The sequence below is a fragment of the Nesoenas mayeri genome (genome assembly GCF_963082525.1).
Source record: "Nesoenas mayeri genome assembly, chromosome: Z".
In the NCBI taxonomy this organism is placed as follows: Eukaryota; Metazoa; Chordata; class Aves; order Columbiformes; family Columbidae; genus Nesoenas; species Nesoenas mayeri.
Genome location: NC_137542.1, coordinates 21,320,860 through 21,340,217, shown reverse-complemented (window position 1 = coordinate 21,340,217; position 19,358 = coordinate 21,320,860). Strand labels below are relative to the sequence as shown.

Here is a 19,358-nt window from a genome sequence, read left to right as displayed (position 1 = left end):
TGGCTGTTGTTTTTCTCTCTAACATGCTAGCTTTATTCCAGCATTCAGACTTGCGCAACTCTGTCACAGGCTGTGTCTCCTCTCGGTATGCTGGATTTGGCTTTTCTGTATGCACACCATGTAAAGAATCCTGGTTTTGGAATAACAGCTGTAGCGCACCAGATGAGACACTAAAAAAAACCAAACCAAAACAAACAAAACAGAAAAAAAAAAGAGGCCTTGCTAGTCCGGCTCGCTGCGGGGGCGGCTGATGGGGGCTTCAGCACGCACTGACTGTTTTGTCAGGGAGACCCCGCAGTACCTCCACCTGGCTGAGCAGTAAGCGGCCCAAAGGTGCAATGCAAAAATTGAGATATTGTCTTAAATCAGTGTGACTGTGATCCATCTGCATATTTGAACTGAGTATTTGGTTTTCACATCTGAGCTCAGTATTTTAGTTTGCATATTCATATTTAGTACCAAAAGAATCTTGTTTGGGGAGATAATTACAAAATGGGAACAGGTTCCACTGCTAAAATTCCACCTTGCTCCCCCTTAGGATGCATCCTTACACATTAGAGTAATTGCTTATATTGTTAGAAAAGCATTTAAATTGTTAAAATGCTATGATAGATGTGCATTTAGAAGAGGTTGTATTTAAAAGTTGCTAGAACATTAACTGATTTAGATTTAGGAAAATAGAATAATGGATTTATGTTTATTATACTGGTTTATACTGTTTTTTGACATCTCTAAATTGTAAAAGGTAAATGGAGCTAAGGAATGTAACTATTGCTGAGCTGCTTGAAATTGCATATAAAGTGTATTATGGCTGGAATGAAATGGGAAAACAAAAGACCAAAACATCCCAGGCCTGTGTGCAGCTCGTTATAACTGAGATATGCCAGCTGCGTGACCTTGGTTATATCTGAACTGCAGTAAGAAGAGAAAAAAACCAAAAACAAAACCAAAAAAAAACAAAAAAAAAACAAAAAAAAAAACCAAAAAAAACCAAAAAAAACCAAAAAAAAGCTGCCTGCCTGCTTTTAAAGCAGTGAAAGGGGGAGTTCTCCCTCCCCCGCACTGCAGCGCTGTAATACTGAATGGAGCAGTCCGAAGGTGAAGTTTAAAGGCATCCTTAGCAGACCCATAGTTCTAATGAAACAGGAAAATTAAACCAAAAATTTGTTGATAGACTTATTCTGTGGTAATTAGTTGTAAGAGACTTCTTAGTAAATTCACCATGCTAGTTTTTGAGGTCCTGGGAGAGAACGAAAGAAAGGCCATTTTTTGAGACCAATGGAATGCCAAATTTGGAACAAAGTTTTAATACATGAATTCTTATATTTGCCAGAAAGTCCTATAACAAATCTTAACCTAAGGGAGGTAAGTAAATTGTAAGCTCAAATAACATTTTCTGAGAATTCTGTTTAGTTGCATGGCCTACAAGAAGCTGCTGGGATGCTGCAGATCTGCTTGCTGCAAGTGAGAAATCTCCAAGGAAATTTCAAATGCTGTATTTCCACTGGTATTAACAGCCAATGTTTCGATAAAGCAAACACTACACTGAGAAATCTGAAACAAGACTTCGATCCGGTAAGGGAAAACAATATCCAATAAATATGACAGCCAAAATGGAGTTAGAAACTTTGAGGAATAAATTTATGACAACCTTACAGGCTGACTGCATTCGATTGGATTTGCAGATTTGTCTATAGCTACAACATAGAAACAACCTGTGGCTATTGTGGGACAGTATGATGAGATTGCTGGCAAACTGATATACCAGCTGTTATATACCAATTGTCACTCTGATCAAGAAAATGCAGGGAATGAATTTAAGTCTTAAAAGGCCATGATCCTTTTGTCATATATGTACCATTTGTGAAATTTAATTCTGATTTTTTTTTTTTGTAAGCTATGTCTTTATAAATTGCACTAGCTGGTTTTGTTAACAGCATAGCTTTTGGCATGCCTAAATGTAAATTGATGCAGAACTTGCAAGCCTTTAACATCAGGTCATAGGCCATACTTGTATTTGGTCTGATCCTACATACTTGCAAAGTTTTTGTTGATGGTTCTGAGAAGTCTCATAAAGCTGTAGTGGTTTGGTGTGAAGATAACAATTGGTGTCATTCTGTAAAAATTATTGAAGGTTCAACCCAATTAGCAGAACTTGGCACAGCTTTAAATTACTTAGAGCTTTTTAAGGAGGAACCTCTAAATTTGATTTGTGACTTTGAGTATGTAGTCAAGATCTAACACACGTATCTGGCTCTGAACCTTGTTTGTTTGTTTGTTTGTTTAAAAAAAAGGGGGGGAAGTAGGGGAAACACCACAAAACCAGTTGTCAGAAGCATTGTATGTGATGAAATACTTTGCAAGTATGACTCAAAACCATGCTAAATCAGAAAGAACCTACATTAGTTATGGTCAAATCACTAGTCAATTAAAAAGGCCACATCAATTGATAACCTGGGGAAAAGGTTTGTTTTGTGTCATTACAGGCCGAGGATTGAAGTGGATTCAACAAAGACTCAACGGATGCAGATGGACAGGAGGGACATAAGTTGTGAGGACTGTTTCAGATGTAAACCATGGATCCTAATTCAGTGTTACAGATGCTCTCAGACCTTGTGGTCTAGAAGCCCATTAGCAAGCAGGTGGTGTACCTTCTGTGGAGAATGGCAATTGAAACAATCAGCAGGAGATCCAAAAGCGTGATATTACGATTAGATAGTCAATGCATAGATAAGGTAAAATTATGAGATATCTCTACCATAGTAATCTAAGTTTAGTAACTTATAAAGTTTTAGAAGGGATATTAAAGTTAAGCTATTTATCTTTTAAATAGGTTGAGATAACATTTAAGATATTAATTCAATTATTAGTATATACTGATGGTATTAAGTATGTTATCCTATAAACTGCGCAGTTATAGATCTTTTAGGAATTTAAAAGAATATATTGTATTAACTTGTCTGGTTATTTTGAATCTATTAAAATAGTGTGTTAATAAGGTTGTCATAGTAGAATTAAGGTTTTAAGAACAGGCAGGTAGTTGTTTGATCTTATTAAGTAAGGTTTAACTGCATTATATGTAATTGTAATTATGTTGTTAATCACGTGTTCTATGTTGCAGTATATTTCAAAAATGATGCACCGTGCGGTTTAGGGGGCCTGACTAATTCAGGAAAAGAAAGGGGGAAGTGTGGATGGGTTTTGATAGATAAAGATCTGTTGCTGAATTAGTCAGGCTCAAAGGTATCTCAAGGCCGCTTCGAGTGCAGAGTCTGCTGTGAGAAAGAGGGGCGTTCCTCAATCAGCGGGGTCCTGGCTTGGCATGAATCATCGGACGTATCATCAGTGAGACTCCAGCGCACGGACAGCCCACGATACTCATTTAACGAATCCATGCTTGGAGCGTGGACGCGTGATTAGAATATAGTTACGTATATAAGGAGACTTGTTTCTGTAATAAATGGCTTAGCGTGATTCACATTGAATCGACTTTTTTGCTGAGTCCTTGTCTCGCTCTAACAAACTGTGACTTAAACTTACATGTAGCTGCCTTAGAGAATCAATGGGGGGAAAAAATCACCTTGTTAAAAAATAAGGAAAGGTACACACTTTTACTTTCCTGATACTCCCTTCTACCTCCTGTACTTTTAAAGAACATTGTAAAGAGTGCTTATCGCTATGGTCAGATTTAAACCAAATATTTTTGCGAATTCAGAATAAGTTTGAGTAAATCTTAAGCCTACAATGTAGAACAGAGGAAATCTTTAAAAGAAGATAAAATTTCAAATGACCTTTGAGAAATACTACTTAACCTTAATCATTATGAAACATTACAAAACAATAAGGCACTAGCGTGCATCCAGTCCTATTCTATCCATTTCAGCCTAACAGTTACAGGACTAATGGACACTTAGCAAGCATAGGAAGAAAAGCTCTTTCTCCTAGTACTGTAATGTTTCAGGAAAATTTTCTCCAGTGAAGTCAATATTTGCAATGAAGAAGTATTCAGAATAAGAAGGGAAATGTCTCAACCTAGTAAGAGATAAAGGACAAGAGAGTATCAGAACAAATAGGACCCTTCATATCATGCCCAGGACAATGCCTGTCACCTGCAGATGAAAAACATTTTATTTCCTCCACCTGAATGGAAACAAGCATGCCATCTGAGTATAACTGAAGACTCTCAGATCCAGTAGATCAAGTAGTTATAGACATGGGAAAAGTAAAAGTGGAGAAGAGGAATTTCCATGATTTCTCATTTAACAGACATGAGGTCTCTGTGCAAACAGAACATGTAAGAGTAAACTTTCTTGCTTTTTTCTGGATTTCCACCTGCAGTGACACATCTCCTTCCCATCTGAAACTGACAACAAAAGGGAGTAATACTATATCTGCAGCATTCCCTGATGAAAATATGTACCTTTGAAAGCTAAGTTCAGATTATTAACAGTATATGGTACTGGTCTACCACTACAGATGCATATTTTTAACAAAACTATACAGCATTTTCTATATTAAATTACCTCTGACAATGTTAGGTTCCTTATGACAAAATATCAAATTGGAAAAAGCAGAGGTATACAGCATTCTACTACTAAATTTACTATGCAGTTTAGCCTGGAAAAAAGAATGTTTTGACATAAGACCACCTGGACATGTTCCTGTGCAACCTGTTCTAGTGCATCTGCTTTAGCAGGGCGGTGGACCATCACAGATGATCTCTAGAGGTCACTTCCATTCTTGACCATTCTGTGTGATTCTATGATAAAATGACTTCAAGCTACAAAGCTACACTCTCAGATGCAAACCAGTCAGTCAGATTCATTCTGCTAAATACTTTTTTTAACCAACCCACTCTCTTGCAATGAATTGTGTTCTTTATAGATATATTCTGCACATGAATCATGGTTTAATCAGCTGCTCAGCCTGCTTTATATGCTCATGTTACTGAATGAGAAACTTTCACATTAAAATTAACATCAGACAATAAAGCTGTCCTGTTTCACAAAATAAAGCGCAGACTAACCAGGTTAATTAAAAAAAAAAAAAACAACAAAAAAGTATCCTCCTAATTTTCACTACAGGTAAAAATGCCAGCTTACCAGATTTGTGCTTCTTATGTTTTGCTTTCTTTTTAATTATAAACAACTTGTTCTGGATCTCAGATTTGTAAGATTTGAATGGATGAAGATGAATCTCACGCTTTCTTTGCAAGTCATCAAGTTTTCTCTGTAGATTTTCATTCAGAATATCTTTCAACTTCTTTTTTTTCTTTTTCTTCTTTTTTGCCCGCAACTTAATTAGTTTCTTATTGTTTTGCATCAAGTTCTCTAGCACTGTTTCTTTAGCAGATTCGTGGTTATTTATCTCTTGGTTGGCATTACGAGTGCCATTGACATGCATTTGGCAAGCTTTCAGCATGTTCTCCTTGAACGGACTGATTTCAGCTTTTACTCTGGCCATTTCAGCGCAATCTTGTCCATTCTCCACAGCCTTTATGTCTCCTGAATCAGGGTGAGCCCCCATATCAACAATCTCTCCACAACTAATCAAATTCCTCAAGTTCTCTTTATAGCAACCAGATTTGTTGATGTCGTAGGCTGCTGAAGTCTTGATTTCACAGTTAATCTCATCTGCAGTTACTCTAAAGGTATCTAAATGTGGTTTTTTTTCTGGACAGATAACAATGGAGTCCATACTTCTCTCTACTTCTGTCTTGGAATGATGCTCTTCTCTGCCACCAGAACTGACCTCCCCATTGCTTTTGCTTACATATTCATGTTTTACTTTCTCCAATTTAACACGTGACACTTTTTTAACTTTGATGGTAGGGGATGGGAATTCAGGAGCCTGGAAAGGTTTTTGTTTGTAAATCCGAACATCTGCACCACAGAACTGAGGAAAATGAACATAGGCATTCTCCAAGTAGTCATAACCAAGAATTACTTCTCTACATTCGTGGATAGGCTGACCTAGCACAGCATCCTGAACATCCTTTTGTGTTTCATACACAAAATCACAGAGACCTTTCAACAGCCACACTTTTTGGTAGAATGGTAGCTCATGAAACGGTTTTTTTTCCAAGGGACTAACTTCTCCAAGGACTTTGAAAAACTGAGGACACAATCCAAGTTTTTCTGCAGAACTGTTAGGATTGTCAGTCTGCCCTACAATAGTATACCAGTGTTGTACTTTCCGTCTGAGAGCTGCTTCCCAAGTCCTGTAAGAAAGTGTAGGCCTGCGATGTAACGTAGATCTGCGATGAGGAGGACTTAACAAGGAAGTCATTATTTTGGATAAAAAAGCGTTACACTGAGGCATCAGAAGGCAACGTTCCAATTCATAGAATACTATTTCAGGTAAATTTAAAATCTGTTGTGCTAAACAAAGAAAATGACCAATAGCTGGAATCTCCCACATTGTCTCCATCCTTGTAGGTGCTGCTTGAGCTAAAAGTGACTTTTCCCATTCTTCTATTTCTTTTTGACTAGCTTCTTCTGCTTCTTTTCTTTCTTGCTCTCTCAGCCTATTAAAAGAAAGTTCATGACAATTCAGATACCAGGTGAACAAAAAGAAACTGGGGAGAAGAAAATCAGAACTACAGTATGACAGACATACTTATCTCGAAGTAATAAATAATACAGTTCACTAAGTTTTAACTCAGTTTGTCTTACTTTGGATTATGCAACACATCATTCCAACAAAATGGGAAATGATAGTCTCTTATTTCTATCACTATTAATAAAATGGGAAAAGGTAAGAAAAAGAACTGGCATATATCAATAGCTCGTGTGGTTTTAGGTTTTGTATTCAAATGTATTTCCTTCCCCAATGCTTTTTGGCAGGATTAGGTATTTTCACCAAACTATCTATATAAAAATATCTGAAAACAAATTCCAGATAAGTCGTGCTTTCAGATGGTTGCCCTGTAGCTTCTGCCACCTACCTTTTAACTCCCTTCCTCAGTACTCAAGTATACATGCCTAACTGTTAAGTGCTTCATTCACATACAAAATCCATTTTCCCTCACACTCAGAGATGTGTTACTAGTTGATTAGCAATAGTGGTCAAAAAGGAAATTAATATCAGGATGCATGGAGAAATGTGACAGAAAATAACACCAGAAATAAAATGTCATTACATTAAAAAATGATTTGCCCTCACCTGAAAAACTATATTCAGTTCTGGTTGCCCTATCTAAAAAAAGGATACTGCAGAAATAGAGGGTAGTCAGAGAAAAATATTATCAGCAATCAAAGGCCAGTAAAAACTTCTGAAAAATCTGGGAGGCTACAAAAAACACTAGCAAGAGGAAACCTGACAGCAATATACAAAACTAATATGATAGACTTGGAACTTCTATTTACTTTCATTTGTAAATTCATCATTAAATTTAAAGGGAACAAGTTTAAGAGGAAGAAATGCTTCTGCTTCTGATAACCAATCGCCAGTAGCTTACCATCTAACTTAATAGAACACAGGATATGTTAATTTAGTTCCAAAGTGAAAAATATTACATTTGCATGTATCACAAGAATATCAATGGTTAGCAGAAACAGGACGGATTTTTCTTCAATGTTCCAAAGGTAAACTAACATTTTTGCTCCAAGGCATGATCAGATTCTGAAAGACAGGATTAGGATACAGCTGTACTTACAGGAAAGTTTTTCTACAGCTCATGTAAAGCTTCTCATATATTTTTCCCTGAAGCTTCTATCACCGACCACTGCTAGAAACAGCCACCTGCATACATCACTAATGTGACCTGCTGCTGGAATTTACATGTCCTTATTTCCAGATTGCTAACCTCCAACTGTGTTTCTTCATAAACAAGTAGCAAATAAATGCTATGCATCCATTCAAAGCATCAGTGCTTTCCAAATTGAGCCAAAAAGTAATGGTATATTAAAATCTTTCTTTTGACGATGTGAAGCTAATAGTTCCTTCTAGCAAGAAGAATGTGTATTTTAAACATTAAGTATTGATTAGCTATCTCAATAATGTAAAAAATGTGACAAACACAACTTAGCCCACATTTTAGTGTCAATGCAGGAGAAACAGGCCATGACCACAAACTTAAAATTCACATTCTCTGTATATGCAAAATGACATATAATACAGTAAGATTACACTGAACGTTTTATCTGACATAACTAAATTAAATTTGAAGTGACTTGTTACCATAATTTGAACAGAAATTTTTAATACCACATATAAACATCCTTGTTATTTATGTACCTATCAAATGCGGAAAGACAGATTCATGTGAAACACAAAATTAAAATGTAAATACAAACAGGACAGTAAATTCTCTACTTTACTCTCCCAATGCAGCATTAATTTAACCATATCATGGATGGGATCTAAAGACAAAATGCCACTTCGCAGCACTAATTTAAACATATAACAAATGTTGTCTAACAACAAAATCTCATTTGCCATTCTAGGCAAAAAAACTAGTAAATTCAATAGTACTACTTGCACAGGTAAACTACATATTTTTTCTTATTCTGCCTTTGATTTATTTCCATGTGTTAATATTGCATTAGTATAATAAATAACAATAACTTAAAAAAAAAACAAAACAAAGAAAAAAACCAACAACAAAACAACCAACCAACCAACCAACAAAACCAAAGCAAAACAAAACTTACAAGTGGGGCAGAGGAAGAAACCATAGTAAGTAAAAAGTGTTTTCAAAAATAAATTTCAAAGCACTCCTGAATCCCAGTCCCTCCTCCCTCCTAACTGTAAAACATACTTCCAAATAACCTGTTGCCTCCAGATAAGTGAAAACTCTATTAAAATAGTATGGGAATAAGCTTAAATATTAATAGACAGTGAGACACAACATTTGTAGAAACAATCATACTTCAGAACTGTTCAATAAAAATACAGGTTATAGATATTCTAAAATATCGTCTCTGCAAGCAGTTTCAACTTATCAATTAATAATTTAAATTAAAGTAGAATTCTCAAAATAAATACAAGACAGATCCACCTCTGTCTCATACTTCAGAAAATAGCAATCATTAAACTATTTAAAAGATATTTTTAAAAATAAAAACATACGTTGTTTCACCTGCAAAAAAGTTCAACTTTTTTTTAAAGCTATCATTTTATCACAATATCTGTAGTCAATCTATTCTCAGTAGACACCTATTATCAGTAGACATTCATGAAAAAAATTAAATAATAGTACACTTTCATATATTCATCACTGGGGTCTTCCTACTAGGTGCTCATCTTTTGGAGGGCCTAGCTTTTTCCTCGAGTGATTTTTTGAGAGGGAGGAAGGGGATGATGAGGGGAGAGGAGGTAGGGCAAGGGAGTGGGGGTGAAGAGTGAGAAAAAATTTATATATTTGGCAGGATAAATAACCTCACACTGAATAATTCTCTGGACAAATGTACTTGGCTTTAATGCTCAAAGCAATTGTATTAAAAACAACACCACCACCACCCCGCACATTGTTTCATACTTCTATTTACACTTATCAGGAATTTGTTTTCAGACATGTATTGTGTTTACAAGAACAACACAAAGCTACTGTAAGGTCAAGATGACATTTCCAGACTAACAAAGGACAAACACACGCCTAGAACACATCTGCAGCAGATGTTCTGCAGCTTGAGTAGATAAAACCATAACCTTAAAATTCAGTGGACATGCTCCCCAAGGAGAGATACCACCTAAAACAGGATCCACACATCACTCCCTACTTTTTTTTATAATTTTCTCCCTTAAGACAACAGATATATCTCACCAGCTGATTCCTTCACACTTGCAGCAAGAAATTTCACTTGAAAGGGAGAAGATGCAAAACTAGACTGTACTTTTTTTCCTCCCAATTACTACTTCTAACTCACTTCAGTGTTGAGTAATTTTTCACAGGTAAAAGGTAAGGCATTGGAACTCTAATGACGGGTACAGAGAACTGTTCTAATTCTACAGTGATTCATTTCTACAAACTTACTTTTAAAAAGTAAACTAGAAAGCTATGTACAATATAGCAATATTACATATTATTCTAAATCAAATCAAGATTTAATAGTCAGAAGTAATTTAATTTAGAGATGCCCACATGACCTTCATTCTGTATCTGTAATGTCTTACATTATATTGTGACATATTCTATATTTTTTCCATTGGACCCAGTTCATTCATGCTCACAACATTCTCGTAAAAGGCAAAATCAACTGTATAAGCAAACCTCATTCTACAATTTGCTAACTAAATTACTAACTTGCAACCAGAAACAAATTCTTTAAGTATTTTAATGAATGTCTGAAACTTATCCCAGGAGCATGTTTTCAGAGATGGTGAAAACATAAACCTGCTTAGCATGATTTTCAACAACCCAAAGTCATACAGACACTTAATTGCCATTGAAAACAATCAGCTAATTACCTATCATTCACTGGTGGTTTTAAAAATTTCAGTAGGTATCTATTATGCCTCTATGCTTCAGTATCTAAATGCCTCTAAATCAGCAAAAATTTCCAATTACATAATAATTCCACAAATACTTATTGTTAGCTAATATGTAGGTCAGTATTGATTTGTTACTTAATTAGTATGTAACAAAGCAGCTGAGAAGAACCTCATGGAAATGTAACTAATAATCCAAAGATGATATTAAACATTCTGATAATGAGAACAATTGAACAAAAGGAAAGCTTATAAACAATACTGACAAGAAAAGTAAATCTGATGTTGTTATACATGTCTTTAGGAGAGAAAAAGTGCTTTTTGCTGCTGTACAGAAGATATTAGTTGCAAAATGGTGAAATCAGCTTTGCAAAGACACCTCATTTTTTACATATTGAGTCCATCACGATGAATGTATCACTTGGGAGACATTATAGAACACTACATAAAGAAAAAGTGAAATAGATGACTGTACAAGAAACAGACAAACTACAAGAAAGGGAAAATAAGAACTCTCTACAAAGGATACCTATATAATAAAAATAAGGACAGGAACTGGAAGATGATTTCCACAAAGTTAACTACAGAAAAGATGACAAAAAACACACTTCAGGATATTCTTCCAAAATATGCAGTTGAAAAGAAGCTTGTAAAATAAATTTCAAGGATTTTTTGAAAAAAAAAAAATCCAAACTGTTTTAAATATTTCATTTATTGCAGTTCTTTCTACACATCATAAGATGCCAGTGCCTAATAAGAGTATCTAAATAACTAAAGCAAAGGATTAGATATTAACTTGGACTTTAACAAGCAAGTTCTTTAGGTATGAGGCCAAGTTTTGCAGAAAGGCGCTTCCATTTGCAACCTTACTTATCTGGGGCTAAAAATACATAACTCCTAGTGAGGCAGATAAACAGCCTAAACTAAGATAATTACTAGCTAGAACGTACATGCATGCTGCGTGGTCAGCTGGAAGGCCAGAAAGTGAGGACATTTTTATGTTCCTGATAACTCATTTGCAAGTCAGGTGAACAGCAAGTGTTGCCTATCTAAACGCAACTGCTTTACCAGTATGTAAGCAAGTTATACTGCCACACTACACACAATTTTATGACAAAAAACAGCATCAGAGTAAGGCAAAGTTCAGTACAGTAGAAATTAAAATCCTAAATAGTTTACCCACTTATTTGAGTTGACCATCACAGTCAGCAATAATTACACTCTGACACAAGGTAGTCTATATTATAGCAACAGATTTGGACACTAATTTTTCTCCAACTGTAAAGAAAGGCTTAGTGAAACAACCAATAATAACAATAACAATAATAATAATAATAAAACCTGTATCCACTAAATTAGTGCTTTAGTTCTAAAACTACAGTTCATACCCTGAAATTTACTGGGATACATTAAAATAAACAGGAATTATGCATTAAAAGTTTGTGGCCTGAAAAATGTGTGGATAATTGTTCATAATAACATATTTTTACCTGATATTTCCTTGCAGATTTAGTATAAGCTTTAAACACACATAAGTGCAATTTCAGTTCAGCAGACTTCATGTTTATTACTGCCATGGTTTAACCCCAGTCTGCAACTAGGGCCATTGTAGCTGTTTGCTCACCCCTCCCCCTCCTTGATGATGGGATGAGGAAGAGAATTGAAAGGGAAAAGAGATACTTGCAGGTTGAGATAAGAACAGTTTAATAAGACACTAAATTAATAATAATAATAATAATAATAATAATAATAATAATAATAATAATAATAATAATAATGTATCCACAATAAGTGATACTCCATGCAATTGTTCACACTGGAAGGAGAGATCCCAGAGAGATCCCACTTGAACAGCAGATCCCAGCGAGAGAAAAAAAGGGCAAAAGGCAGAAAGGCCAAAGGTCAAATGCAAAACAGCCGAATACCAAACGGGCAGAACTAACACCAAACTCCAAACAGAACTCCCAAACAGAAATAATGACCCAGAAAAGCCACCTCCAGTTATATATGGGTAATGACACTAACAGTAAGGAGTATTTCACTGACCAACCTGAATGTCAATCTAGGTACTCTCCTGCTACCCTGCCTCCCTGCTGCTATTTTGCACGTGCAACTGGGAAGTTGAAAAGTCCTTGGTCTCCTTGGCAACTGCCAAAATATCATCAGTAAGTCAGTCTTTTGATACCAACTTCAAAACACAGTCCAGCTACTATTAAGAAAATATTAACTCTACCCCATAGGAAAAAAAAACAAAACAGTATTATCATTTTATTCTCATATTAAATCCAAAACAAAAAATCATGGTAGCTACTAAGAAGAAAAGCTTCAACTGTGTGAAGAAAATTAACTCTATTTCAGCTAACCCAGCACAATTACAAAAAATGAAGCATGAAAGCTAAATTCAGTATTGAACATACACATTTGTAAACGGACCAAGATGGTAGCTCTACAGAATATTGCAAAGGGGTTACCAAAAGGGCAGCACTGTGCACTCCAATTAAACTATCCAAATCTGCAATCTTGCATAATTTTTTTAAAAGTACGTATTCTGTGCCAACCTCAGTGTGTCAGATTTCTAAAAAAAACCAAGCTGAATAACTATTTTCTCTTCTTAACAAATAGCAATATATTCAACATAATCTATATTTTAGCAATAATCCAAAGTAAGTTTAGGAAGTCATAATATATTTTTGAATTAAAATAGTGTCCCATCTTAGTGTTGCAACTATGTACATATATATATATATACACATATATGTTTTATATATAAAACGCTTCGAAAATTTATATATGCTGCATCACATGATCTTCACTGGTAATGTATTACTAATTTTATAGGCTTTCCTATTTCTGAGTCTTTTTCAAAAAATACCTCTACAATGGTGAGTTGATAAACTATTGATATAGAGACGCTCTTCTTCAGATATCTTATTTTCTTATTTCCTAACAGATCCACCACGTTTTCAAAGTAAATTGTGCCTCTCTATGCCATCTGTTATATCAATAAAAATGTGTCAGTAGGTACTGAATATTTCGTTGACTCTATCATCTCCTACTGACACATTTTTATTGCTTCCTAATAAGTGACAGAGTTGCAAATTTTAGGGCACGAAGAGGCAAGCTAGTTGCAAACTTTTTCTGTTGTTGTAGAACATTCTGTAGAATCTCTCACTGTGGAGCATCCCTTGCACAGGATCTGTGACTTTTGAGTATATCCAGATGAATGGATTTAACTGTTAATTACTACAGTTTTACAGAAAACATGATTAAACCAGTTGTATGAAAGCAAAATTTGTATTTGATGAGTTAATATGTTCTACTGAGTCCATGGATGAATTAAAACCCAATCATAACATCCTTTTTTATAACTGTTACTAAGTTCAGAGATCTAGAACACAAAGTTGAACACAAATCAAGAAAACCTTTCAAGAGAAAAAATAACCCTAGAGATCTTTGGGTTTTTTTGCAAAGTATGAAGTGGATTAGAATAAGAAAGATTCACTTTTTTCTAAGGAAAAAGTTCTGGCCAACCCTCAAGTCAGTCAAAACTGTACAGCTTCAAATTTGTTGAAAATGAAGATTACCTGCAAAATTACAGTGAACTGGTTATATATCGGAAAAATCTCCAGAACTGTAAGCTTTGAAAAAAGCTGGAAATATTTTGCTCCCTAAAGCTAATACTGTCTTATCATCATGCTCCGTGTTTAGAAACAGTCTCTCAAGTTACTGTTAAAGTATACAAGCTTAAAAATTTCATTTTCCTCCAAGTGAAACATATCACAATCAACATTAAACACTGCCTGGCATTATGCACCTCTTAAACTTATGAAAACCACAAAATTCCCACAGAGTTAATCACACACATACTCTAAATCTGTTACCTAACTGACAAACTGAAATGCCACATCAGTGAGACAATAGGAGTAGCACTAGCAGAAACTATTTGCTTCTGACTATCAGTGAGGGAAGGAGTGAGAAGCACACTGTCTGTAGTTAAGCATCGTCACAAATTTTAATTTAATTGCTGGATGGAAATCAATCCAAGGAGAGGTATGATAAAATGTGACAGAGGTAACAGGAAATTGCTGTGGACGCTTTCAGTTATGATTAAGAGTTTCACAGTCCTACAATAATGGCAGCCTTTATTCATTTTAAAGCTTATATAACGTTAGTAATTTTTAAAGAAGGTGGTAAATCAAAAACTAATTTCTTGCTTTGTGGATGCACTGCCTTGAACTACCAGGTTCATTCATGAACTTAAGACAAAAAGCACCACAACATTTATTTACCTAAAAAAGCCTTTAAAAGCTAGCCCGTGTGAAGAATTTGGAAGACATGATTATTTAAAACCAAACCAAAACAGTTTTTCCTATTACCTCTTTTCCTCTTTTGCTTTCAGCTGTTCCTCTTGTCTTAGAACCTGAACCATCACAGACTCAAACAGGCCTGTTGACAAGCCTATTAAATTGCGAGGCATGGAACGACGTCTTGTTGAAATGCAAGCTATTCCTTTCTCATCTTCCAGTCCATAGCAGCCTCTAGATGTTACAGCTATTGATGTTTTCTCTCTCAAATGCCTAAAAGAAAAAAGCAAGCCAATTCACAATTACAATTTCCCTTAGCAGCACTTTAATGCCTGTACTACCAACCACAGATCAAGCAAATCTACTCACAAAAAAAGTAATTTTTCTTCACTTGCCACTTTTTCCACTTTGAAAGTTCCTTTACCAAATTTTAAACTTAAAATTAACACGCTAACATGACTTACATTTTCACATCTGTTTAAAAAAAAAAAAGTATATTTATCTCAAGTAACCAAATATTTTTTTAGATTGAATTCCCTTTATTAATCCATAAATATTTGGAAAGAAAGTACTTCCACAAGATCTGACATAAGAAACTATCATTTTTAGATGACACTTCAAATGCTGAGAAAACAATGTGGACTTGCTGATTTGTGTTAGGTGTGTCTGTGTTAAACAGCAGTTTAGTTTTGTTAAAAATAATTTTTAAAACCCAACCAAACAAATATTAAAAGCAAACCCCTACAAATTTGGTTTAAAGTTACATTTCATCTTATACTGTTTCAAAGTATGCTAGCAAAAGTTGTATGAGAAGTAACACTGTATCACACAACATCTCAAAACATTTGAGGGGGAGGCAGAAAAAAAATTCAACTTCCACTAAAAAGCAACCTCCATTCTAAGGCAATTTTCTGTGGTTTGTAATATCTGAGAATCATACAACCAACATTGATTGTTTCCCTTGAGTCACTTGATGGGGATCACTGAGCTAAATACTTCTCTGTAATTAAGCAAGAATGACTATTCCAATAAGTAGTTCCTGAATTTAATTTTACTAATAAAATTAGTTCTGTTAAACACCTAAAACTAATCTGTCTGATCAAAAGTTGTAGAAGAACTTTGAGACTTCTAGATTCCATAATTCTTTCTATATATAATTCTTAGAAACTTTTACCAGGCTAGTGTACAGAGGCATATTGAAAAAAATCTTTACAAATCTCCAAAGAGCTAACATAAGAGAAATCCACTATATACTGAGGTAAGATGTTTAGCTAGTTTAATATTTATTTGAATAAAGACTGTGCATTTGTAAAAGAATGACAACTGCAACTTGATTTTTTAAGTAAATTTGTATATTGCTATTTGATGACACTACATAAATTGACTTCTTTTATTAGGAGTTCCTAATAAAAAGGCATTGGGCATTCTCAGGTCCTAAGGAATACAATGAGTAGCCATATAGTTCAACAAAGAGCCTTCAACGCAACATAGCTGAGATGTTAAAGTTGTAAAACATACAGAAATTAACTTTGCACAAATCTTCCAAGCTGCAGTTGGCTAACTATTTATTTGCCAGCAGTAAATTTTTTAAGTCAGGGATTCTGATTTTTTTTTTTTTAATTCAAGTTTTACTCAAGCAAACTAGCAACATTCATGTCCCATTAGGTTCAGCTCCTTCTCTTATACTTCCAACCTGTCCCAAAACCGCTGTTGCACAAAAGCAGATTCAAATATAGTGCTGCTACAGCAACACAGAATTCATTCGCTATGGCTTATTCAGCCGAGTTCTGCACCATGCTCAAGTGTTCTCACTACACAAGCAAGGTTCTTCTTACCAGCTGGCAGCTAATGCTCTCAGTAGCAATTTCAAGGTTGATGGACATGCACAGCTTTATACATTTCCTAATACTGTTCCATCTTCACCTTCACCCTTTGTAAAAAATACTCGTTTTTTACAAGCAAAATACTACATGACTCAGAAGACTGGTGGGCCTTTCATTGTCAGAAGCCGCCACAGTGTTACAAGTATGACTAAACTAACCCTAGGTCAAACTCAGGAGAAAGCATGTATATTTCAGTTGTGATTTAAGCAGGTCTTTCTGCTATGTAACTTCACAGGTTTCTATGCTTCAGTTGCTTTGGCTAACAAGTTCCTGCCAGTGACTTATATTTAAACATATCACAATTTCCATTTTGCCATTTAAGACCATAATATGCCAAGCATTCTTTTTCATTTTGATTATAAAAAATATTCCAACACTAAATTAGCCATTTCAAAGCAAGTACTTTGGCTCAAAATTTTATTCCTACTTATTTTACAGATAGTAACAATCTCAGACGGTAAAGATGACAATTTTAAAGAGGCAGTTGTTTATACAGAGTTTGGGTAGTTTCACTTGCTTTTGACAGCATAAAGAAATGAGCATTTAACATCCTGTCTAAACAAATACGCCTTCAAGTTCATAAAAGGCTTCTTTCAGAAGAAAAATCTTACCCAGGAAATGCTGTAGCCTATTTTGCATTTTGGAATTTTTTAGTTTGGAATCTCCAAAGCATTTTGAACTAAGATTTGAACAGTTCCCAGGAGGAAACATTCCTCTTTGTGGAAGTATCAAGAGTTTGAATGTTTCTGTATGCGGTTTTGTTTGTTAAAACACATTCAAAAGGTATTTTTTACATCAAGAAACATATCCTCCTCTTCTACTTCATGTAAACAGCATCTGACAGGGGCCCCAGAGAGTTTTCTACACCTACCGGGACAGCAGTGCCAGCTTCTGTTCCAGCATCATCTCCAACTTCTGGGCCTGTTTGGAGAGCCAGTGATCTACACCGTGCAGCCGGTAACATGTTTCCAGCATTAGCCGGAAGTCACCCACGAAATCTTCTATTCCTGTGTACTGCCCACTGGAAAATTTCTCTTCCATTTTCAACAGCCACATTTCAGCTGGCAGCTGCTGAAAGGAGTGACTGCTGTTACGACCCGAGAGGGAGCCAGCTCCTTCCTCCGTTACAGATGCCTGATCCGCGAGGGGCTTCAAAAACGGGGCTGTCAGAGGTCGGTACTTCTCGAGGAGAAACTCGCGCAAGATGCGGTATCCCTGCTGCAGCTCGTGGTTCAGGCTCTGCTCCCAGGAGCAGCCGCCGCTCTTCCCTCCCGCATCCTCTCCCTCCTTGTCCGGCTCCTCCTCCCCGCACCGCCGACGGCTGGCCGCGGCCCGATCCGCCGAAAGGTCTCCACCCGCGGCGCCCGCGGGCTCTGCCGAGTCCATGTCTCCCACCCCGCGCACACACACAGGGCCTCGCCGGCTCCGGGGGAAACAGCTAAGGACCGCCGCGCTGCCCCTCGCCCAGCCGGCGAATCCACATCGGGCTCACCTATGCACAGAGACACGATTCAGTCCCCCGCCGCGCTCCCCCGCCCCGGCCTCAGCCCTGCCCCCAGCTCCGGGGGGCCGCGGCTGCTGGGGAGGAGGCAGCGGCCGGCCGCCGGCTTGGCCCGCCTCCCCCTGGCGCCAGCCTCTGCCGGCCTCCGGCCTGCGCGCCCCGGCCTGCGATCGGCCCCGCCCGCCCAGGGACCGCGCCCTCGCCCTCAGGGGCCGCCCCCGGCGGCGGGCTTGGGCGCATCCCTCCTCCCGCCCGCTGCAGGCCCCGCCGCCTGCGCTCCCGTGCACGGCCCGCAGCCGTGACGGGGCCTCCCTCCTCCGCTTGCCCGCGGCCCCCTCCTGCAGGGAGGAGAGAGAGGAGGCGGGCTCCGCGGCCAGCCCGTGTCTACTCGGCCAGCACTTCCCCTCCTCGCCTCACAGCGCGGCGGGGCGGGCAGCGGCGGCAGCTAACGGCCGGTGCGCGCGGCAGCGGCCGGGTGGGGGGGGGGGGGGGGGGGAGGGGAGAAGGGGGCGCGTCCCCCCGGGAGAGGGCCGAGAGAAAGGAACGCGGCGCCTCACCTAGCGCGCATGCGCACGGCTGCCGGCGGCGGCGCGCTGGCAGTCCGGGACGCCAGATAAGGTGGCGTCATCAGAGCGCGCCTGGCCTGGAACGGCGTGCGGGAGCACGAGCGCGCCTGCGCCGCTCGGCTCGGCGCGGTGCCAGCCGGCGCGCACGCGCAGAGTCGGGCGGTCTGGGCGGGAGGTGGGGGCGGCGGGAGGCTGGCGGCAGCGGGAGGTGGTGCCGCCGGGCGGTGGTGCCGCGGTCCCCGCACCGCGGTGGCACCGGCAGCTCCAGCGGCGCGTACGTGTAGCGCTGCTGTTGTGCTGCGGGGGAGAGGGCTCTCCTGAGGACACCCGAACAGCAGTTTTCCCGGCTGTTACAGGTGTTCCGTGAGAGACACTCCGCGGTGCAAGGGCGGGTGTTCGCAGCGGCGTTCAGCCCCGCCTGCTGCGGTTCTGACCGCGCGGTCCGTGCGAGCGGCAGCTGCGGGACAGCACGTCGGGGCCCTGGGCGCACCCGCAGTGCCGCCCGGTCTGCCGTCCGGCCCCGCTCACCGCGCCGTGCGCGCTGAGCACCGGGACAGCCCACACGAGCAGCATGGAGCACCTGCGAGACAACAATCTGTGGGTTTGAGATTAGCCCCTCTGATGTATATAGCTGACTGGAAAGCTGAGCTTACATTGCTAAGAGAGAGGCACT

The 19,358-nt window shown here is 38.4% G+C and overlaps 1 protein-coding gene across 1 annotated transcript in view; it reads right to left on the bottom strand.

Moving 5' to 3' along the window:
• The window catches only part of BRD10 (bromodomain containing 10), a gene marked incomplete at its 3' end in the record, with an annotated part of 55,650 nt that extends 37,479 nt beyond the window's left edge, over positions 1-18,171 (bottom strand). The window contains exons 1-3 of the mRNA XM_080362089.1: positions 17,490-18,171; positions 14,808-15,008; positions 5,103-6,526 (exon numbers count right to left, since the gene is read on the bottom strand). Coding sequence (XP_080218215.1) covers positions 5,103-6,526; positions 14,808-15,008; positions 17,490-18,004 — 2,140 coding nt within the window. The 5' untranslated portion in view covers positions 18,005-18,171. The remainder of the gene's footprint in view (positions 1-5,102; positions 6,527-14,807; positions 15,009-17,489) is intronic.
• Between the last annotated feature and the right edge of the window lie 1,187 nt (positions 18,172-19,358).